The following is a 24,132-nucleotide window of genomic DNA, read 5'->3' as shown; positions in this document are numbered from 1 at the left end:
AGAGCGGCGGCGGCGGTGGCGGTGAGCGATGCAAAGGAGGACTCGACGACAAGCCGGCCACAACCCCTGGCACGGATCGCACAGCCGACGCAGCAGCATCACGTCGTAGGGCAAATCGCGGCCGTTAATGGCCGCTGATGGGACGTCTCAACAGCGCGACAGCCGGTGCAAAGATCGGTTCTTGGAACCGCCCTGCTCTGCATGAGGTGGCGACCACAGTACGGTTTCATGCGGGAAGAGCAGCGTGTGGCACCAGTGCCCTCCTTCCCCTGCTGCTCTGCCCTCAGAAGCAACGGAAGTGCTCTGCTCTTAAACAGCCATAAATCGACGTCGAGAAAGACGAAGCACATTTAGTTCTACACACGCATCAGCTTCAGGCGACCGTAAACTCTGCATGTGATTGCACTATTGGTAAATTCATGGACAGAAAAGTCAAGTCCAATCAACAGTGTTAAGAGATCGTACGTTCGGTCAGTGAATCAGTGACATGTCAATCTGCATTCAACTGCGAAAGATGAAACATACAGATCACACTACAGTAGTTACGCGCGGTAGTCTTTAGTAAACCATGGTTCAACAAAAAGGGAAGATCTTTCGAGTTCCATCAAGCACTAGATGATTTAGAAGACTGGGATTGCTCAGAGCATTCAAACAAAAGACCAGTTCACAAACATGAAAGCCAGGCAATGGGGTGAATCCTCTTCGTTCAGGACTTTCCATGTGACAGCTTGTTCATACGACACCGGCCTTCCCATGCTCGACAGGCAGATACCAGCAGGAAGATAAGAGAAGCCCTGCAGGTTTTTAGACAAACATATGGGTTTCAAGAGGTTCAGATAGGTTTTACACGTGTAGGTAAACAAGCAAAATGTAAGCTTTTACTCGCTTGCTCACCTGCTGCATGATCTTGGGGAACTCCGAGCAAAGCAATTTGCGGCCATTGTCGTCAAGAATTTTTTCCAGTGTGAGGTCCTGAAGAGTTATCAGAGTGGTTTCGAGCATATCTAGACCAGCTTGGTTGGAGAAGGTGAAGACAGGTGAAGCCTGTGAAGAACAAAAACGCCATTTCGGTCAGCTAAGTATTCACCGCATCGGTGTCGAGAGATTGTCAATCATTGCACAGATCAAGAACGTATACAAATATGTTGTATCCTTGCCTTCAAAGAACAACACATGACAGCATCTGGGTGGTGCCAAAGCAGTTTCAGCAATGAATCATTAGCTTGTGAGTCTACCTGAAAGAGCTCAACTCCAGTATGAGCCCTGAAAGCATCGAAGACGATGCATTAGAAAGATGCAAACTTATATTACACACTTGCGTGAATAGGTTTTTTGTCATGATGATCGATAATGTTACTTCGGACTGTAGGTATGTTGCTCATGCACAAATCACATCAAATTTGATGTCGTATTTATGTGATTAAGGTAGCTTTAAAGTGTGATTCATGATTCCTTTGGGACTATGACTTCAATTTAATGGACCATAAGATTGTAAGGTAATAAAACACTAAACCGAATGCATGTGCACGGCGAGACAAACCTGTAGCTCCGAGAAATCCATTGTGCCAGAGTGTGTGCTTCAGGAGAACCAGGTGGATGCTTTACACCAATCTGACAGCCCGGTCGAGAAGGTGCAATTGCCATAGCAACTCTCTGCACCGAGGCGACCACACTTCTCACATATTGCCGGGCCATTGCTGCCACATTATCTCGGAGGTGATTCTCATATGTGAACTGGAAGGCGATTGTGAGGACCGATCGCAGGTTGTATGTACTCGAAGCAGTCTCATTAACTGAGCGTGCAGTGGCACCAGATCCAATCTCTAGCATGGATGCCAAATCAAGTGTTCGTGTGGTGGCGGGAGAATCCTGCAGCATTATTGAACAAACTTTAAGTTACAAATCAGAGAAGTCATTAAGTAAATAGTCATAAGAACACACAAAATACAATTCGTTCTTCCTGGAGGTGTGATGCCACAAGAATCAAATGTTGTTATTTTCTAGAAGACACATTAGTGTGAAGATACCCAACTGTTTTAGGGTCCAGCGGTATAACGCGAAAACCTGATGGTAGCAAAGGTAGATCATCATCAAAAGATTCATCAATAGGTGCAAAAACAAGCTGAGCACAGGCACCAACAGCGCTTTCATCAACTCCACTGCAAAGCTGTCATCATAAAGAGAAGGAAAAGAATCATTCAGCAAAAACATACAAAATTTATCGATAGCGACATAATGCAACTTCTAGAAGACAAACCTGCAACATGTACATATCCCTTGACAAAATGACATCATCTTGGTTAAAACCATGACCCTCAAGCCTGATCACCTCCAAGAACTACAGTTAGGGAAATTAACATGTTACCTTATCAGAAGCAAACACCAATGAGAAGTGCAAGATGATGTTCTTACTACTTAAAATACCTCTTCATGTTCTGCAGTATGTGCAAGAGGAAGTATCACCTGACTACCCGAGAACCCGGTGCTAGCCCTAACACCAGGAACTGCATATGGGTTAGCTCTCAATGATGCAGCAGAATAAGCATCAACACCACAATCTGCCCATTCCGAACGATGCTCCCTCAAAAAGCGAACCAATATAGCAGGTGGCACATTCTACACAAATGCGTATGGGTTAAAATTATAATCCGAACAAGAAAGCACGTATTACAGAAGACAGCCCTGCAGGGCGAGGGAATGCCCTCAAATCAAGGGTGAAGGTCAGACCTGCAGCAACATTGATGCTTTTGCACATAAAATGCCACCTCCAAGGGTTGAATATAATGCTGAAGGGTTTGCATGAGAACCAAGAAGTTTGTTTGGAGATGAATTTATAGCAATCGTCACATCCTCAACACCATCGCTACCCAGCAAAGACCAACCATCATCAGAAAATCCATTCACTGCATCATTGAAACCTCTGCAACACGCCCAGAAGATTTAGAGTTCATAGCTAAAGAAGCTATTATCGGGAAAAAAAGTGCTCAAGTAAAACATCACAACTAAGCCAATGACCTGCTCAATCTCTGACTGAATGCCCTTAAGACAGCAGGTTGTCGACCGCCGCCATATGGAACTTCACCACTGATCTCTTGAGCAATTTGTGTCAGGTGTCGAAGAGCCTGGAAAATATGAAAGTGAGACTGGTGGTATATGACGAGTGAAATGCTTGATAAATAACCAATAAGGCTTACAGCAATTGTTGTTTTCTGCGCCAGAATTTTTGGTGATTCATACAAGGGTCTAAGAACCTCTGGTACACTCCATGGCTGGTGCATCAAAGGTATGCTCAGCATAATATGGCAATAAACATCAATAACAGTAGAAAGGACATGAAACTCACATCTAGATCAACATGATCAACGATGTGAATCATTGAACCACCCCCTTCACACGGTCGAATTAGATAGCCACTGGGAAGCATTTCAGCTCTAACGAAATTTGGTGCAGGTGGCCCAGCAGGACCACCGGTCGCAGGAGTCAATGACCTTTCACAGATCTAGTAGAAGTCCATGTTAAAGAGTTCTCCATGATTTGAAAGAAGCAAAATATGAAATAATGATCCTAGAATGTTTTGCTGCAGACTTGAAAAACTACTGACGCATTAAAAGACGCAGAGCACATACCACAAGACTGCCATCTTCCAGAGCTGTAGTATACCTCAGCGTCCAAAAGTCTCGTGCCACTGCCAAAGTAGTAGGTGCGTATGTCTGATGCAACAGATAAGAAGGAAAAGTCAACTTCAAGAAAGGAGGAAAAAGATCAACAACCATTTCAAACTTCAGACAGAGTGTACTAACAAGATAAGAACAAACCTGCATATATATAAGTTCAATATTCCCTCCATTACCAGCAGGAATAACAGTAAGCACATCGAGGCAACGGCAATCACGATACCAAGATGGACGATCTTTGAGAATCTCTGCAACCTAAGAAACCCAACAAACCATGAATTGCATAAAAAGGAAAGAAAATAGCAAGAACAAGAATTCAAAAACCAATTACTCACCTTTGTGGGTTCTAGACTCACAAGGCCACAGGCTCGAGCTGCTACCCCACTACAATTGTGGGAAACAGCAATGATTCCAATAGAATCCGGACCAGGCTATAGTGAATAATGAGAAATTAATTTGCATAATGTAATCCAAAAATAATAATCGGCACTAGTGAAAAGCAACTAGACAGGATGTCCAATGAAATATCACCTTCATCCCAACCATCTGAACCCAATCGACAGCAGTTCCAGTAGCCTTTGATAGGAACTCTGCCAAGGTCTCCTCAGCAATTGCAAGAAGACTATAACAGATATGTCCAAAAAAGAAGAACAATGTGTTGGAAGAAGACAAATGACGAAACAATCTAAACCAGAGCCGCCAAAACCAGAAAGTTTGATTACCCAGCTGGGTTAGCATCCCTCTGTGGATGCTGAGGCGTTGGGTTTTGTTGATGATGGTGCTGACCACTTGTAACTACAGACTCACAGCTGGTGTCGGTGGTTGCTACAGATGGCTGCATATTGATTAACAAAAATGTAAGATTAAAATAACATAATTTAGTATGAAACAAACTGTGATACTGAGTTGAACATGGAACAAACATCACAACCTCAGCTTCTATAACAATCCACACGAGAGCAAAGAGTTTAGAATGAATCGTGCAGAAACAAACATTGGTATGTGTGTGTGAGTCTGAGTTGAACATGGAACAAGAAGCAAAAAACCATCTTCATAACACTAAACTCAAATGCAAGGAGATCAGACTGAAATATGCAAACACAAGCATTTTTCATTGGTTTGCACAGGTTCAATCAAGCATCAGATATCATTACAAACATAAAGTTTGAAGTTCAAGATGTTTGTTCAATAAAACCTTGGGACAGGAGGGAAGTCTTCCAACACTGGAAAACAGGAATACAGAAAAACACAGAAATGTGCTCTGATCATATACTAAGTATATTATCAATGTTGACAATTACAAAAAAAGGAACAAGCGAAACATGCAAACTCACATTATGCAGTTGCTGACGCATGTAGCCGTTCTCGTAAACAAGATGAGACACCTGTTTCTGCAGCCGGTCGTTTTCCTCCATCAACAACTTGTTCATGGCAGTGAGCTTGCGGTTCACTGTTTGGAGACGAGAGGCTTCTTTCCTTTGCTTCTCCCGGCACCTACAGAGAAGTGAGAAAGTAAATGTCAAAGATTAAAACCCAGATAAAGTCTAACACTTTATTTTTCTCGCTAAATCCGATTCAAGATGGCATTCTGTATATCATTTTGTGAGCTAGATTCTAAGCCACTCGAAACACTACGAGAGAAAGGGATCAAAATACCAAGAGTCTAATCCCTTATGAATGTGGTGCAGCTTTTGAAAATATTTGTCATTTGTAGGTGTTCTTGCGGTCTTGATAAAATTATAAGCACAGGGCTTTTTGGATTACTTGGCACCTAAAGAACTTGTACAATGATTCATACCCGATTCGCATACAGCTTCAAGAACCAAAAGGTCACCCCCAATGCTCAATAGCCTTTGTTTTGTCAGGCAATAATCACTATGCACTACTATAGACTCCCTACCCAAACAAAAATCATTGTAATCTACCAAATTGAAACTTTGGGAAGCAAGATAGGAATTTTTGGCTCTCAAATAAACAATAAAAACTCCTGACTTCTAAAACCAAATAAGCCTGTTTTCTCCAAGATCATCTTAGCAAAATCCACATAGTGATAGAACAGAACCAGATCCTGAAAACCATAACCAAAGCCGAGCTATCGGAATGGAAATAAAAATCATTAAGCAACCGGACTCAATATCCTCAGGATCTTACCAAGGAATAGCAGCATTAGCGGGAAAAAAAAAATGCAATTTTGAATCAGAAACTCATAGGAAAAAAACAAGCAATAAGAAGCAGCATAGCAATAACACTTTGCAAAATGCACAATGCTTATAGGATTCATCAAAAAACAAACAAACAAACAAACGAAGCTGCAATTGTGTCTGCTAAAAACCCGCAGAAAGGTAATGGTTCTGTAGTGCGTTGCTTTTTGATGGGATTGACGTGTTTATAACGCCTGTCTCATTGAGGAACTAAAGGCGCTTTAATATGGTTATATAGTTCTAAGCTCAAGAACCAAGCAAGAAAGGTTTCTTCAAGCTACGTTCCCACCAGTGACTCGAAGTATCCCATTACTTCTCTGACTCCTACTCTATGGAAGAGAAGAAGATGTAATGATCAAAGAATCAATCTTTTTTCTTCGCAGACGGTTCCAGCCTTCCATTAACTCCTCGTGGTTTATGGATCCATTACCTTCTGTTCTGGAACCAGACCTTGATCTGCTTCGGCTCGATGTTGGAGAGGATGGGGCACTCCCGTATGAGTTGCTGTCGCTTCAGGGAGCTGGGCTTGGGGCACTCGTTGTAGACCCTCTCGAGCGCCTCCACCTGCTCCGGAGTATACCGCACGTACTTCCCCGCCTCCATCGCCGCCGCCTGCTGCTGGCCCTTCCCCGCCTCCTTACCGCTCACTACCATCGCCATCTCGCCCCCTCCAAGCATACCGCTAAAAATCCAACCTTTCCCCACCCAACGCACTTACCACCCTCACAAACCTCCCACCACCTCCTTCTTCCGGCTCCTCGGCAGCAGGAGCGCGCATCACCGCGCCTCAGAAACTCTCGTCCACCGCCGCCGAGGGGAACCCCATCCTCCTCCGCTCCTCCGAGGCGGCCATTGCTCTACAAAGAAGAGGCGACGGAGAAGCAGCAGAAAGCAAAAAGGCGTCGTCTTGCTCGGGAGGTAGTGCGAGATTTGCTTCGCCTACGCTCTGTTTTTGGCCTTTTATTGCCGATGGGGTGGGGTGGCCTTTGCTGTGGTGCGTCGCGCTGTCGATGCTTTAAAGTGAGCCGAGAGCGGCGATGTGTCCTTTGATGCCTTCTTCTCTCTCCTCTTCCTTCTTTCTAGTTTAATGAAGTGTGAGGTTTTCCATTCTTTTGAAGAAAATGTTTTGGGTGCAGAGGAATTGTTTATGGTCGGCCTGCTACTACGACTGCAGCTGCAGCTGCAGCTGTCTCTGTCTCTGAGAGAGAGAGAGAGAGAGAGAGAGAGAGAGAGGGAGAGAGACAATATGTTGCGATGGATGCTGGCATGAGGCATGTTATGATGCGCATAGCATGCGTGATGGAAGGTATTCCTTCTTCATGTTAGCTCCCTATTGTAGATTTAGATTTACCTTTATGTACACTCGATTCTCTGTGTGATTGAATCTACCAAAGTGAAATAGGACTTACGATCGTATAAATATAGGATCAAATGGATTTACTAAGCCATACATATCAGCGCATACTAAGCTCATATTAGCATATATTCTATATCATTTTCATGTCATGGATAAGGCTAAGAATAATTGTCATTTATATTAGCACTTATTTTCACATCATCTTCTTGTCAGAAATAAGATCAGCTTACCATAGGCGATGGGAATCAAAGCCATTACTCCTAACAAAGCCCTAATACTTTGAGCTGCAGGAACATAAAGAAGGGCTATATATATATATATATATATATATATATGATGTCTCCAACAATACATATACTAATATACAATCCACTGCAAGTCTTACGACCAAAATTTACCCGAATCTCTGCAACAAATGCGGTGAGATCTTTTGTCCCTCTACTGCTCATGAGCAGGCAACTTTTCCTCGTGTTCTCCCTCTCAGTGTTCCCCAAAAGTGAGCCCGATTAACTTCTTTTTCTATTATTCTTTTGATCTTTTGCAGGAGGCAGTAACTTGTGATTTTATTGCTTTTGCTGTTCTGCTGCTGATGGGAAGGCAGTGTGTTTGGTTCGCACTGTTCCATCGCTGCAGCGACTGAAACGGGAGGGGTGTGTGGCTTTTACTGTGTTCTTGCCATTTCTGATCTACGTTTGACCATGCAGAGAAGATGGAGGGGAGGAGGAAGCAGGTTGTGGAATGTGAGTTAATGTGCCGGCGCCAAATCTGGGTTGAAGGATATCTAATTTGTCTTCCTTCCATTACTACTGGAGTCAATGGTGAGGGATTCCATGGACGGCCAACATTTAAAGGTGCAATGAAACACCTGTGGAAGTATGAGAGATGCAGTTTTGGACACTGCTATTTTCCAATGATTTCTTCCCCCCCCCCCCTTCTCCCTTTTTTTTCCTTCTTTCTGAAAACAAAAGACACATATTCTTATCAAAATTCAGAAGAAAGCCATTGTGTTTTTCAGATCATTTATTTATGATATATGTTTGGGCTTTAAATTGTCATCAACAAAAGCTACTCACCAAACCTGTTCAAGATTTAATGTGACATCAGATTAGGAAGTCTCACATTCAATTTAATTTGAGGATCAAATCTCCATGCAGAAAAGTTAGGGTTTCTTCGTTTTCCAGCCACAGATCATCATCAAAGTGCTGACATTATTTGGCTCAAAATAAACTTGGCCACTGTAGTTGTCTTCCCTGCACACATCAATGACTCATTCATGAGCTAAGCCCTCGAGGCACTCCAGCAATGTTCCTGCGATGGCTGGTTTCCCAATGCATCGCAGCGCAGTGGATATTGCAAGCTCCATCGGAGAAGAAGTGAACATGTTGTAGTCCAAAGATGACAAGTTGATCTGATTTAAGCTGTTGAAGTGACTTCAACCTGGTTTGAACAGATAAAATCCACATTACAAATGGACTATTGTTGTTGCCATTTACCACTGAGATGATAAGTGGGTCCTTGGATAGGTTAATTATATAGTGCATGATGAATTAGTGGAAGAGTTGGACCCAAAAGATTAGGAGACAACACATGATAAAGCCCTATTCCTAGGTTCTTAGCATTCTTCTGGATCTAGATATTGGTCAAGATTTTCCCAAATGGTGGACTAAACTAATGACATGTGTAAACATCATATCTAATATTTTTGTGTGGGAACCAACCATATTGATTGAACCATTTAGTTCAAATGGAATTCATCTCATGCTGTTTGATGCTTTTACTACTCCAAGTCAATGGACATGAGTCACCAATCAACATATCAGTGGATGTTGATGGGTGTCTTCTCTTCCAAAAATCAATATACCTAGTTATTGTAGTGACTTGAAGTCCAAGAGAAGAATGCATGCATGCCACCCAATCCACAAAAGGAAGATGGAATGGGCAATGTGGAGCAGATTTGAGGTAGTGGTGGTGTACTATCAAAACCTTAAACCCTAAACCTAGGGTCCTTTAAAAAGCCACTTTTGTGGCATGAGGTACACCAACACCAACCATCACTTGCTTATATTTTTCTTCTCCTTTTCCCTTTGCTTGGGTTAGAGTAGAGAGAGAGAGAGTGTGTGTGTGTGTGTTGGCCACACCCCTCCCTTCAGTGCCAAGTTTGTCATTATCTTTAGTCGCAAAAGTGAAAGTGACTGTGGGAAGGCTGTTGGAGGGCAAAAAAGCATTCGACTTTTCTTGGTTTCCAGAGGTTGACATGCATGTTGTACGCATTAGCTTTTATCATCCCTACCTAAAAAGCATCCTAAGAAGAAGAAGAAGAATGCAGTCCACTCAGCTCACTCTGCTGAGACATGAGCTCACATTGCTCTCCAATACCATCAGCTACAACAAGCACAGCAACAATAAATGGGTCATGATGGGGGGTGTGGGGGAGTCAATGGCCATGGAGGTTTGCATAGGGTGTTTTCCTGTCTCCTCTCCGGCATGATGAGGGTTTCTGCCACTTTTCTCATGCCTCCTCTCCCTTGTCTCCTCCCCCCTCCTTTTCTTTCACAAAAGGAGCAGGTGGAGGAAGAGGAGGAGGAGGAGGCGGAGGGCATGGGATACGGAGGCCTGCCTTAGCAGTGCAACCAAGGCGTGCTTCCGAGATCCATTGCGTGATCCTGCAAATTAACAATGTGCGCAGGTCCCTTTCACAGCCCCCACTCTTTTTGTTTAGGGTGAGGAAGGGGAAGACCATGGGGTCCAGGACCACCCATTTGGGTGGTGGTGGTGGTGGCGGTGGTGGTGGTGGTGGATGCCTACTGACGAGCACGGCGGGCGCGTGTTCTTTGGCATGCGTGCTGCGACTGCCTTTGCGTGCCTCCCACACCTCAGACCCTCCTCCTTCAATCTGTTCATCCACCATGTATTTCTCCATGAGTTCGACTGCACATGCAATCGGTAGAGCTTTCACCGTTCCTTCTTCAACGAGTCATTAGTTAAGAGGCTTCTGGTCATTGTGATGGAAGCCATTAACTTCTTTCGGAAGAACCAATCAAGTCTGCATGGAACTTTGATTAAAAGTGTCACTGAAGAGTTTATTGCATGCATGGATTCATGATTAGGAATCCAAACAGGATTTCCTCTGATAATGACTTGGGGATTTTGTTGGTAGATTGTTATCTCCATGCATGCTTCATAATTCAAGGGGTCCAATCTCTCTCTCTCTCTCTCTCTCTCTCTCTCTAGGTTTTATCTGAATGCATGCATGCTTCATAATACAAAGGCTGCTGACTCTCTCTCTCTCTCTCTCCACTCCTTAATAATCACACAAGATTAATTAAGATACAGTCATCAAGTGAAGGATAGGGTGTGATGTAATGCATTGCGACCTGGCAAAGTTTCAGGAAGAGGAAATGGAGTGATAACTACTCCAAAGGACATGCAGCAGTCCGAATTACTTGGGTAGCAAGAGACTGAGATATAGGGGAGAGATCATGGAATGTGGACGTTCTCATGGATGTCTCCACCTTTGAAGAAGTTGCACTCCTTTAATATGATGGGTTACAGTGGATTTATAGAGTCAATCAGTCACAGTCTCCTTAAGACTTCAATGCTAAATATATTCAATATAATCATCTCTATCTAATGCATCCCCTTGCCCACTTCGGCTGTATGCATATGATATCAAAGTATACGCCTTTAATATCTGAAACCAAAGAGAATTCCACCAAAAAAAAAAAAAGATTTTGATGAAGAACACTAAGACGAAGCATTATCTGCACATGCTTTGTTTCCGAGAGAAACCCACATGATTGGATGGTTGAACTACAACGAGTCCTTCACTTTCTGCAGCCACAGTGATCACCATGTGAAGGAAAATATATTTGCTAACTCACGACAGATGAGCAAATGCCGAGATTGGAATTCGATGAAAGAGACTGTGTGGCAGACATTGTTTGAGTTCCTTTGAGAGTCATCATTGCCCAGCTTTGTTGACCTAGCCAACTGAGGAAGAGTTTAATGGTCAACCTTACATCAAGACTGGGGTTGAACATTTGAACTCCATCCCTAGCAGAGAATCTGCATGTTTCATGGTCAACTTACAGCACAAAGAAAGAAAGAAAGAAAGAAAAAAAAAAAACATATTTGTCAGATTAGAAGAAGTCAACCACTAGGGTGACTGATTAGGTAGACTGAAGCACACCTGAAAACTATCAGGGAAAGAAAAAGACAAATGATTTTCCCACCATTGATGCTAAAGAATGGAATAATAATTTTATTTTTATTTCTTTTAAAAGAAGAAGTAACTGAAATGGTGAGGAAAATGACATGTGTTGCTAGTAGAAGATATCCCTCTAGGGAAAGTAAAAACATTGTTAGCTTCCCTTCCCTTCCTGGTTAACTAATTTGTGAGCATAATTATTAATATATTTATTAAAAGGTAAAGGATGAAGAAGATGGGATATGTCTTAGGATGTTAAGTTATTTACCAGCTAAGCTAGTCAGCAGATATGCTTGAACCTAATAATGTTGACCTCCATGATCAACAGGCAGGTAACAAAGATCTTAATGGAATAATTCTAATTGAATACTAATTGCCAGACATGGATGAGGTAGAAATTAGTAACTACAAAATCTACATATAAAATACAACATATAAGAAGAATGGAGGAGCTAATGACACCCAATATTTTGTATAAACTTGTAGCTTAAATTTGGTGCAAACACAACTCCCGACTGAGCCCTTTTATTTCTTCATGCTTAAATGTCAAGAAAGTTCACTGGTGATGCAATGTAATTTATAACAACTTCTCAACATTTCTCAAGGACTTGAGCACTACAATGCATATCTCAATTCATGCATTGCATTGCCTTACCAAACTTCAGGCTCCCGAACAGTACACATTTCATCCATTTATTTATCGGTAATGGATAAAGGCTTCTCCTGGTATTCTTTCTGCCCCATCTCTTTGAGAATGAGAATAGATCGAAGCGTTGAATTAGATCCGATTCAATCATAAACGGATTCTGATTTCAAGAGGATCCGGATCTGCATTTGATTGCAAGGTAGGCAAGCATATTTCAGATACAGTTAGTTTCAGGTATTCAAAGTTCTGATACGTATTTGGACATGGAAATAACAATCAAATCCAGATCCGAATGAACCACTTGCAATGATGATACGTAATAAGGTTTCTTTATTAGAGATTAATTTGATTTTTTTTTTAGCAACACACCTATCAAATTTTGTTCATTAAATATTTATCATGCATTAATCTTCCAATATTTCAACCCTCCTAAGAATGCTGGATTTGTCTAAATTTCATATTAGCATTCATCCCAATCCACACACATGATCGATTTGTATTATCTGCCCAAAAATTTTGTATCCAGATCCATCCAACATTTGGTGTATACTTATATCTACTGTATATCCAATCCATTTTGGGTTCATATTCATACCCCTTCTCTCAAATAGCACTTCAAAATACAACATATATATTGGCATCCAAACTTGTATCAAATCCATTTTCGACTCTAATCTAATACCATGCAAGCACCCAATTTAATCGGAAGAAAAACGCCAATAGGGTGCCACAGAAACAGCATTTAATTTCACAACTGCAATATCTTGTGACAAAAATGATTTCCTCAATTCTTACCCTACTTGATTAACAACATCCAGTCAAATATCTATATAGCACAATATCAAATGCATGAGCCTTAACAAGATTTCATGTTGACTTGATGTTTCAAGGATCTCAACCTCTAATAAGAACTTTTGACAAACCTATACCCATCGCAAAAATGGTCAATTCACTCAAATAGGAACATGAAGGCTTGAACTCAGATCTGAAGAGCCAAAAACAGATGAAATTAGCAGCATTACTAATTTTCTTTGGATACGGCATATTCCAACCGTCAAACACGATGTGTTGTGCTTCATAATGATGACTTGATCTCTCTCTGATCTAGATATGCAAGAACAAACTGTACCCAACCAACACAGCACCTTAAAGATAGCCAGATGAAAACATCAAGAAGAGAAGATTTCTAACTGCTGGTCGTTTAGATACGTGTTTGTTAATATACTGCAAGACGCCAACTGATGTGAAAGATATTGATGACACCAAGTTCCAGCTGCCCAAGCAGTCCCACTTTTGTTACTTTCCGTAGCATGTCAACCGGAAATTGTTACATGAAATGCAGATGTGGAACAAATGAAGAAAAGCCAACTTCCAAGGTTGGCCATGAGAGACACAAGGCCTCTAGGGTGATGAACATAATAGATCATCAGTATACGAGCTATACAAAACCTGAACTATATCTACACGTATGACAAAACCACCATGAGGTGTGTACCCAAGTTGGAGGGAGAGAGAGCTAACGTTCTCCTATTAAACTCGAATCATCTGCACATAAAAAAATAAGTACATCTGAAGAATTTATATTAAACTGAATAGCTGCTTAAACACCAAAGCAGAAAGCATACACTATGCAGTTTACTGAGATGAGCAAACAAAAAAAGTACTGACTTGAAAACCAATACATCCACTGGATGCATGTTGGATACAGAAAGAAAAGTCAGTTCCTTTCCCCAAAACTAAACGCCAAGGGTGCTTGATTTTAATTTTGGGAAACTAACTCTTGTAATAATTCCAGTTTCTTGTAACAGTATACAGAGCTACTCTAGAACATATCAGTAACCTTCACAAAAGGAGGAAGAGGAATTGTTCTCCCTACCATCATTCGAAACTAAATATTTAATTGACACCTATTTTGGTTTTTGCGGTAAACAAACTCTTCTAGTCATTCCAGAATCTTCTTTATAAACAATACACAAAGCCACTCCAAGTTTCAGTATCCTTTTCCAAGAGGGGTCAGAGAAATTTTTCTCCAACTCCATTTAAAACTAACTGTTGCTTTAATTATGCTTTTTTTTCTCTCTCCTCTATCTTCCTCGGTAGTGACATCCACTTCTTCTCTTTTTTTCCTGCTGTCAATCTTCTCTCTTAATCACATTGCTGAACCCACTTTAACCCCAACACTAACAAGAAAATCATATGGCCAATTTATATTCAAAGCAACATGAACTTCACACTTGAGATCCATTACTGCTATGCCATGACGGTCCATGGCATTGACTTCCACCATGCCCTTCACCACAGTCAATTTTGGGGGCTTCAAAAAGCTCCAGTTCCAAGCAATGGCAAAGGAAATACCACTTACAAAGTTCACCACAGCCACCTTGACAGTCATGATTATCTTCCATGGCGATAACAGTATCGATGCCTCCTTCCTCCCACTGTTTCTCCGGGGCAATCTTACTCATCAACTCAGAACATATAAATGGTGGTTGCTCAATTTTTTCGTACTTCTCAAAAAGTACCCCCACAACATCTATCAAGCACTCTTATGTCTTCACTGTGTCCAATGTCCAATTTTCTTCTTCTTTTAAAAGCCTTGGTCAAGCATTCGTATATGCATATTAATAGATATTTAAGCATTAATTTACATTCACCAAGAGGATGCAATATGGTGCATTTCACCTGGTAAAAAACAGGTGAAATGTGAAAATGCAAAAAAATAGAAAATCCATGTTCATGGCATCAAGCACAAAAAAGACAAATCCTCAGGTTCTCTTCACTAAAAGAATCCCCATCTTTTTTCTTCTTTGTTCCCTTCCAGATCCTGATGGAATAGTGGAAACACAAACCCCAGATAACACCACAAGTATTCTCATCTCTCAAATTCGAAAATTGATGTAAACACCAAAATGGTCCCTAGCTAATAAAAGAACAAACAGACCTTTATCAGTTAATGGACGATTCAACTTTAACTTGAGCAAAGTGTATTCATAACCAGAATGGAACAGGGTCTAACAACCCGCATTCCATGTATTGTTCGCTCGGCAAAACAAAATGTTGTAGGTGAAATTATATGATTTGCCAAAAATACAAATCCTTGCATACCTATATAATAATCATAGACACTAATGCATATAGATATGCATACACCTCCATCAAAATATATTTTTCTAATTCCTCTTTTGGGTTCCTAATTGAAAATTGTAGTTGATAAATGCTCCGACGTTGATGGCAAGGTTCCAAAAACAAGAGACCTCTCCCTCTCAAATACATGCATAAAAGAACAAAAATCCTAATGATACTTGCATAAAGGTAACATAGTACATTATGTGCAGTTACGAACTTGAGAAGAAACAAAACAATGGAATAATGATGAACAAGAATATGGATGAAGCAAATGTGAATCGTGGTAATTTACACAAGTAGGGTCAGAAAGTTGCAATATTATCACAATAGGCAAGAAAATTACCCGTTTAGTAGCATTTCTATTTTTCAGTGTTAACATTGCAGCCTCAGCAAATGCTTGAGCTGCTTCTGCATCAGCTTCAGCAATCTCTGCCTCTCTTGCAGCTTGTTCAGCTTCTGCCATGGCTGCTTCTGCTTCTGCAACTGCTTGAGCAGCAAAAGCTGCAGCCTCCTGAGCTGTCATATTTCGCATCCGTGTTAATTCAGAATCTACTTGAGATTTCGAGAGGGATTTGATATCAACTCTTGGTTCCTTCTGTCTTCCCTCAAGAAGAAGAAATTTGGAGCTTTTCTCTTCTGAAAAAGCTGAAGTTGGTGCTATTCTATACTTGCGCTTCACCTAAAAGAATAAGGAAAAAAGTACAAATTTTGAGATGGCTACTTAGACTAACTGATTACTTATACAACAAACTAGTCAGAAGGAAACAAGAAATTTAATTTGTTTAATAAGAGAAAATTTGAAGGAAGTAGTTGCTAACGTGGAAGCTTATTCTCAAAGAACTCCATAACATTATTGTAGTAGGACGTCTCACCCCATGCTTCTGGCATATCGACACATGTATGAAGTAAAACCCAAAGGAACCTTTACCCAGAAGGCCCACTTAGATACTGCTTTAGTTTGACCAAGTTTGCACTTGCTTCATGACATAAAATAAGTACCTTAATTACACTGCTTTAGTTTAACCAAGTTTGCACTTGCTTCATGACATAAAATAAGTACCTTAATCAATCTCCCACATGCAGTCAAAGCCTTCAATTTTGCTGATAACAACTGTTTAGAATCTGTAGGAGGCCAGTAGTGATCCTACATAAGCCAGATCAATAAACATATCAGTCATTGCAAAAAGGAGGCAAGGTATTCAATTAATACCAAATCTGCACCTTAAGATGCGAAATGACATCTCAAAAGAAAGCATATCTAAGATTTTCGAATTTTCCAGTTAGTCATGATCAACAGAATGCTTGACGTGTTGATCATCATCTGTGGAAAATATTCATACATGTACATGTGAAAAGACACGAACACAAATGTAAAAGAAATATAGCTGAGCTGGTATCCTACCAGCAGGATTTGGAGCTCATTCCTACTGACCAAAAATAAAATACAAGAATACAATAGCTAGAATCAACTCAATTAGACACAGCATATAGATAATGTAGACACTTGCAACTATGTATCAAATAAATATAAAGATATTACGTCAGTGGTCACATATGAAATGACAACAAAATGCCTTCTTGAAGCTTGGTGTGCATACATATAGAAATACCTATAACAATCAATATTTTGGACCCTTGACTAAATATACTTAAAAAGAAAACAAAACCAAAATTCTTCTTACATTTTTCCATTTTTTAGCTTGACGAACATGCAAAGCATCCTTAATGTACATGATTTTTTATTATAGGTTCTATAATTGTTGTGTATCATGTTGAATAGCTGATTGTCATTCAGAGCTCCTATGTTTAATTTTGAAACAGTAGGTTGGGTGCCAGAAGGGTACTAGCTAGCTTTGCATACAATTGTTCTTTCCTTTTATACAGAAACCTTAGCATTGCATTGCTCCATCTCAATTGGTCAACCACCAAATTTTTAAGTTATATCACTTCCTAGTGATTTGGATTAGAACAGCAAGGCATAGATTGGAAACAACCTGAGTTTCACCCATTTGAAATTCTAAAAGATTGCACCTAAAAAAAGGGCAAAAGGTATTTCCATCCAAGATTTAATAACTGTTCCAACCTCTTTTTAAATCAAGTCCATCCTGTTTTGACAAAATCAAATGAATAGTACAAATTCTTATGCTTAGAAAGAAATGTAGTTTCATTTTCAAGACTTCAGTGAACAGATACATTTATTCTGTTCAAAATGTGATCTAAATTTTGCTTCAAATACTTCAAAATTGTGATATGAGAAAATAAGAACATGCAGTGGATGAAAAATAAATTCCATCCTTATGATTAAAGAGAACATCTAAAAACCATAATATTGGAAAAGCATATAACCACTCAAAATTGTTTAGAAGTAGTGCTTAGATCATAGGCTTCCATATCATTCTGAGACTTGACAAACTTCTGAACACATAGAATGGCAATGCGTTAGACCTTTCCACCAATCACAATCAGGAAAAAGGGAAAGAATATGTACAACCCTTTAAGAATAGTGGCAAAAAGTTCTTCTGGATTTCAGAACAAATAAATACAGTCTAGAAGACAGATCCAAATACTACAAGAATACCATAAAAGACTGGAAACTCTAAAAGCATAAAAAGAACAAGTATTGTTATATGTAAGTGAATATTGCCAGAAATAAGCTCTAATCTGAATGTACAAGTCCAATACCAACCATGTCTTCCGTATTTCAAGAGCAAAACATTAAAAAAAAATCTATAAGTTCATGTCAAACCAACAAAAAAAAGGACATTTACCAAAGCCTACTTAACTCAGATAAATTAGCTCAACAAATACCGAAAACCTATAAATGTGTATATCATTGTAGTGAAAAAAAGTAAAATATGGCTCTCCCTGTCATATATCCGTGTATAGTCTTGCAAGCAAATCAAGAACAGGAATTAGCCAGAGAAAGGGAAAATAAAGGACCTCTATATACAAGGCAATAGCTGTCTTGTTAGAACCAGTGGGTTCCTTCAAATTGGATATAGCTTCCAATATGAGATCGTCAAACCTGCATATATGAAAAATTATATCTAAAGGAGTCAGAATCAAAATAAGCAAATTGTGTTACCAGTAAGTACCAGTTATAGCTAAAAGTCACAATGCAGAAATTAAAAAAATCACATAAAATTAAAATGTCAAGAGGATAATGTAGATAAAAGAATCACACTATATCCTACTAAGTAAAATTCATTGTAATCCTCGTTATCACTGTTGTCATTTTTATGTGGAAAAAGAAATTACAGAAGGTAGGTATTTAAAATACAACAATGTTGTTATTATTGTCACAGAATAAAAAGCAGATCATGTTGTTTCATGACTAGCAAATGGGGGAAACTGAGGCATACATTGAAAAACTGGATCAGGCATGCACAGAGGGTCAGTATGACCTATCCCCACCCCCGACTTATATTTCCCCATGAAGTAACCACCACCGACAACTTCATATACATAATTTTCTATATATATGGCAAAATTGATTAAGACATATGTCAAGGATATAACATATGTTTCATAATTTGTACACAGGGGTCAGGGGAGGGAAAAAATATGTAATGCTAGTTTTTGTAAGGGTTTGAGAATGATATTGTAATTCTTAACTCAGATTGAGGAGAAGACAGGGATGGGGCAGAAATTTTTAGGTGGCATGGCAGGGACATTTTGAGTACGTCTACCAATACATTATGCAAAAGGAATGTGGTTAGCAGAAACAATGAACATAGGTACATCTACAAAGTTCCAAGTGCAGACATTTTCCCAAAAATGCTTATCTGGTCATCCCTGGCACAAACAAAGATGAGCATTTACACATAAAGAATCACACTTTTTAAAAATTTTCACATAATGAGACCACCTAAGCAGTACGATTGCTCCCCAATTAACCTCCCAAATATAGGCATACAGGAATTTCGCTTTTCTCTCCTATGCTTTGGGTCTTTGGCACTTAACCAATGTGCTTTAAACTTGGGAGAGCCTCTCTGTATTTTGCTCCGTTTGCAATACAGGCCCAGCTTAAATCTAGATTGGAAAGGAAAACAAAAGCAAAGGCAACATATACTAATATCAATAACTAAAATTTTGCATATGCTGCTAGAATTCCAAGCATGAACAGATGAAGCAATAACCAAACCAACCTAGAGATAGTTCTCTTTTGACCAGTAATTTGAAGAGGTTCACTAGACATGGCAAGAGGCTTGACATCAACAATTTCATTATCGATATCCTTAACTACAGTGCTGATGGACATTGGTGTGCCATCATGCTTGGAGATCTGTCGGCTCTTTTTCAAGGCTATCCTAGCTCTCTCTCGAGATCCCCATCCATATGCAGTCACACTCATGTTTCGCCACTTGTCCTGTTCAGTTGAAGACATAATATGAGGACTAAAAAATACTAACAAACTCAGAATTTTGATTATCTAGTGCTGAGATTTTATGTAACACAAGATTTTTCACAAAATATTTTTCAAGGATGTGAAAACAGAATTTTGGCCTATGAACATTTCATAAAAGAAATTATACCTTGAGATCAACATTAGATCGCATGCATAATATGCCACTAAATTCTTGATCTTTCAAAATCGTGCGCCATTTGCCAGGCCCATGCTTAAGAACTCCAGCCTTAAGTGCAGCTTCTTCATCTGGCGTCCATTTTTGCTTGGGAGCACCCATTTGAAATGGATTATTGCTTCTACTGACTTGTGAATATGACACTCAAACCTGAGCTAACACATCATTGAGAAATCCATCAGAAGTCATACAACCAACACTAACCAAAAGGTCCAAAACCGAATGAGAAGTTAATCATGTTCCTGGTTGGAGTTTGAAAAGTGGTCTCTGAATCATAATGTCAATTCCAGATTCAAAATCAAATTCTTGACAAAAAATGCAAATCAGGAACAACCAAATTACGTTGACCACAATAGCGAACCAGGCTTCCACAATAATCAGTGATAATCATGAAAGAGGAGATATCAACTAAAAAAGAGAAGTTTGTAAATTTTTTCACACCAAAAATAATAGAAATTAAGAGATCATGAGATATCACAAGGAAGAGGCAAAAGTGGCAAATGCATTACTCACTCAAGAAGGGGAAGAAAGAAAGAGCACGTGATTAGTCAGGTGGTAATTCAGATGTGCTTTGAACTTTTGTCATTAAAATCATTTTTCTTGGGTCTGAAAATGAAAAGAAACAATGAAATCACTATCAAACAGAGATATAGTCGACAAATTGAGTGAAAAACAAAAATTTGTTAAAATCGACGATAGCGAGTCTGGGTCTAAGTAATCAATGTTAACATAATGAGATTGAGATTGAGATTGAACATCAATTCAACCTAAAATTTTAAGCATATTATGTTGTACTTCTAATATCTCCTGTACTTAAGTATGGCTCAAACATCTTCCCCTTATTATTAAAATTTAAGTTAAATTACGAGCAAACCTATTTTTCATTTTCACTGGCTACGATCAAAATTTAGTTCCTTTTTTTAAATATTTTTTACACTTCTTTTTTACGCACAAACCTTAGCTCCGATAGCATGTTGACATTTATGAATCAACGATGAGTTAAGTCTAACTCAAACTAGTCACAATTAGCATACATGAGGTTGGACACCAATCAACTTAAACCTTAAAACTCATTACGTTGTACATCAAATCCAATGCAATATATGTTACTCCATTCTTTTAAATCTTACAAGTGTGGGACCATCCTTTACCGATGTGTGGGAGTATCCTCGTCCTCAATCAATCTTCATCTCGCTCACCCATAATATTCTTTTAACAAAATTTAGGTGGAAATAGTACTGCTACCATCACCATGGCAAAGCATCAAATTCTCCCCGAGTGGAATCGGAGAACCAGCGACCGATCAATAATCCAAAACGACGTTAGAGAAAAGCAAAGGCATAATTCATCATGAGTCCTATCAAACCCTGACTTCTTGCAGATCAGCCTAAACCTACAGAGACTCCACCAAAAATAATCCATCAAATTCCAGCGAATGTGATTCTAGCCAAGAACCCTAATATCACGTAAAAGAAACAATAACCAATCAAAATTCACGCAAACAAACATCTATCCGATCAAGAACGGTAAAACCTCAGACAAAGAATGAATTATCCGATAACAGATAAAAAATTCGAACGAGAAAAGGAAACCTATAAAGTATCCATGGGATCGGAGAGGGAAACCAAAGACAAGAGAGGAGCGAGGAACAAAATGGGGGTGGATCATAACCTTCCGCGGTGGAATCGACCATGGAGCGCATCCGAGGACGCGACGATCTCTCGTGATGTGCAGGTTCCCGATCTCGAGCGGTCACTAGGAGAACGACGATCCGGCAGCGCCCCGGGGGGGCGGGGGTTGGGGAAGGGTTGGGAGGGATCAAATCATTGCCCAAACCCTACGCTTGATTTAAACTGGAGCCCAAACACAGGTACAGAGACCCGAACTGACGATCTTCGTAATCCGTGAATTATTCGGGGGTGGCAGTCTTTAAATCACTCTAACAATCTTTTCTAAAATAATTTATCCAAACAGATATCTTTCCTAAAATTATTTATCTATAAAACGCCGGTCTGTCTTATATATATCTTCGATAATTATTCACATGACTAAACAGATGAACGGTGATCTATGTATTTTTCTTCTATCTTGAACAATTGACCGATAATATTTTCTTTATTATTTATCTCCCCACGTGTGCTTTAGAGGCTCTCGTAAGAATAATTGGAAGTACGATATCTAATTTGACCGACATATTAAGTGTATACCTTTTTAATTGATTCTCTAACTTTGTACGTTAGGTGGACGTTGAATGAGTTAGGGGTGCTCGACCTGAGCCTTGAATCGACGACCTCCGTCCCCCAGCAAGAGGTCATTTATTATCGACCAGCCCTCGTCAAGAGCAAGGGAGTCAAGGCATCCAACCTTCGTGCCTCGACAATGATGGTGGTCGGGGCACCTGACCTCCATGTCTCAATGAGACGTCGCTCATTGTCGATAGGCTCTCCTTGGCAATAGATCAATTCTCGCCAATATGAACCTGACCCTCCCTAAAGCGTGGAGGTCGACAACGACGAGAGTCGATTTCATGTCCTTCATAGCTTGAGGACGAAGAAAGCGAGGAGTCGGTTTTACAACTTAAGTGACTCTTAGTCGTTATTGTCTTGGTCACCTCCTTAAACCTTCAACCTTACGGAAGAGATAACAACACTCTTGGTTATAGTCTCTTTGGCCCTCTATAGGGTTTGATAATCCCCTCTATGAGCTCCGTACAATCTTGTCATCAAGGTCATAATCACCGATGGTAGAGGTAGCTTTGACCACATTTAGAGAGTCAGTAGGGTGCAACAACAATAAGAGTCACGTGTGCCATACATCGAAAAGGCCTTAGTTTTCTGACCTCCACACCTCAACAAAAGAGGGGTTTATTTGGTTTTTTTGACCTTCATGGCTCGATGACACCAAAAAGGGAGGGTCGAGTGCCTAACCTTCCTACCTCATGCAGAAGAGGCTTGTTTCCACCTGAGATGCCCACATCAGCTTGTTTCTACCTTAGGCTACAAAGCCTCTCACCATCAACTTGCCCCTCCCATCATTGATAGATTGACCTCGAGTGAAGAGGGCTTGTTTCAATTGGAGATGTCTACCTTGACCTTGAGCACTACTGGCGACAATATGGTAGGTTGCAAAGCCTCTCATTGTTGACTTGCCCCTCCCATTGGCGAGAGACTTATGCATGGGCCACCAAGTCAATCAGCTACATTAGGCAATGGCCTACCCATCTTGGATAAAGGAGGGGTCGACACTCGACCTCCCTACCTTAGATACTCTTTCCCTTGTATTTATTGCCGTAGCGAATTTATTTCATGTCAGTTGGGTTTTTCTGACTCGCATGCCTTAGACATATTTTTCTTTATATTTTTTTTATCGTGGCGAGTTTCTTCTCATGGAATTGGATTTTTTTTCGACTTATAAGCCCTGGACACATTTAACATTGTGCATCATGCTATGATGAGTTTCTTCTAATGTAAGTTGGGTTTCTCGACTCATGTGTCTTGGTTATATTTTGCCTTATATCATTTATTATGGTGGGTTTTCTTCTTATGTGGGTCGAGTTTTCCTAACTCGCTCATCGGCTACATTTTGCATTGTCTCCTACTATGATAGGTTTCTTTTTACGTGGGTCTGGTTTTTCCGACTCATGCACCTTAGGCACACTTAGCCTTATACCTCCTGTTGTTATAGGTTTTCTCTTACCCGGGTTGAGTTTTCCTAATTCATGCATCTTGGGTATATTTTACATTGTGCCTCTCATCATGACAAGTTTCTTCTTATGCGGGTTGGGTTTTCTTAACTGAGACGCTTTGAGCATATTTTGGTTTATGTCTCCCGCCTTAGCAAGTTTCTTCTTATGTGGGTCGAGTTTTCTCGACTCATATGCCTTGGACATATTTTGTCTTATACCTCCTATTGTGACGGATTTCTTTTATGTTTTTCGAGATGGTATTAGTATATCAATTACTTTTACACTTTCTCGACTCATATGCTTGTAGCATCACCATTACGTCACAACCCTTCTTGATTGAATATGAGACACTAGATTCATTATTTATCAATGGTCCCTCATAATTGACAATATCTACGAGGAGGTGGAGGAGCTAAAGAGGGAGAGGGGATACCCAATGCTTGTCAGGCAAAGGCTTGAGGAGTCGAGCTAGCGAGGTAGCTAGAAGAGATCGAGCAATGCCTCGCTGATTACACCGAACAGTTGAAGGTGGTCTAAAGCAACAACCGGAACATAGAGGACAAGCTACTATGACTTACCCAAGAGCTAGGTTCGATGAGGGCATACAACTTTGAGTTTGTCACACAAGTTGCCATGGGTCATGAGTATAATCG

General features: G+C 40.1%; 2 protein-coding genes across 5 annotated transcripts; both read right to left on the bottom strand.

Moving 5' to 3' along the window:
* Window positions 1–475: 475 nt before the first annotated feature.
* Window positions 476–6,954, bottom strand: LOC103975665 (homeobox-leucine zipper protein HOX32). Its single transcript, XM_009390689.3, has 18 exons — window positions 6,306–6,954; window positions 5,009–5,168; window positions 4,397–4,509; window positions 4,206–4,296; window positions 4,010–4,105; window positions 3,816–3,929; window positions 3,627–3,710; window positions 3,344–3,499; window positions 3,195–3,269; window positions 3,016–3,122; window positions 2,728–2,920; window positions 2,425–2,616; window positions 2,258–2,338; window positions 2,033–2,167; window positions 1,541–1,869; window positions 1,158–1,263; window positions 895–1,044; window positions 476–794 (listed from the first exon to the last, which is right to left on the bottom strand). The coding sequence occupies exons 1-18, from the start codon at window positions 6,551–6,553 to the stop codon at window positions 648–650; spliced, it is 2,577 nt and encodes an 858-aa protein (XP_009388964.2). The 5' UTR covers window positions 6,554–6,954; the 3' UTR covers window positions 476–647.
* Window positions 6,955–10,816: 3,862 nt separating this feature from the next.
* On the bottom strand, window positions 10,817–21,763 carry LOC135605912 (single myb histone 6-like). 4 transcript variants are annotated; one of them, XM_065096542.1, is made up of 7 exons: window positions 21,466–21,761; window positions 19,747–19,944; window positions 19,360–19,580; window positions 18,152–18,236; window positions 16,272–16,355; window positions 15,555–15,890; window positions 10,817–11,297 (listed from the first exon to the last, which is right to left on the bottom strand). In XM_065096542.1, exons 2-7 carry the CDS (start codon window positions 19,894–19,896, stop codon window positions 11,286–11,288), a joined length of 888 nt encoding a protein of 295 aa, XP_064952614.1. In that variant the 5' UTR covers window positions 19,897–19,944; window positions 21,466–21,761; the 3' UTR covers window positions 10,817–11,285. The 4 variants fall into 4 exon arrangements, with proteins under 4 accessions (XP_064952614.1, XP_064952602.1, XP_064952597.1 ...); XM_065096530.1 differs by lacking the exon at window positions 10,817–11,297 and adding an exon at window positions 13,343–13,654 and having other exon boundaries at window positions 19,747–19,949; window positions 21,466–21,763; XM_065096525.1 differs by lacking the exon at window positions 10,817–11,297 and adding an exon at window positions 13,343–13,654.
* Window positions 21,764–24,132: the final 2,369 nt, after the last annotated feature.

The sequence above is a fragment of the Musa acuminata genome, chromosome BXJ1-2, assembly GCF_036884655.1.
Source record: "Musa acuminata AAA Group cultivar baxijiao chromosome BXJ1-2, Cavendish_Baxijiao_AAA, whole genome shotgun sequence".
NCBI lineage: Eukaryota > Viridiplantae > Streptophyta > Magnoliopsida > Zingiberales > Musaceae > Musa > Musa acuminata.
Note: the sequence above shows the minus strand (reverse complement) of the source record. Positions and strands in the feature narration are given on the sequence as shown.

Coding starts and splice junctions, on each gene's coding strand:
- LOC103975665 (XM_009390689.3), bottom strand. CDS start 6,553: ATGCTTGGAGGGGGCGAGATGGCGATGGTAGTGAGCGGTAAGGAGGCG. Junction 3,123..3,194: donor CGCAGAAAACAACAATTGCT/GTAAGCCTTATT, acceptor CATATTTTCCAG/GCTCTTCGACACCTGACACA. Junction 2,168..2,257: donor GGGATATGTACATGTTGCAG/GTTTGTCTTCTA, acceptor TTATGATGACAG/CTTTGCAGTGGAGTTGATGA.
- LOC135605912 (XM_065096530.1), bottom strand. CDS start 19,896: ATGGGTGCTCCCAAGCAAAAATGGACGCCAGATGAAGAAGCTGCACTT. Junction 16,356..18,151: donor CTATTGCCTTGTATATAGAG/GTCCTTTATTTT, acceptor TGGCTTATGTAG/GATCACTACTGGCCTCCTAC. Junction 15,891..16,271: donor CATGTGGGAGATTGATTAAG/GTACTTATTTTA, acceptor TTATTCTTTTAG/GTGAAGCGCAAGTATAGAAT.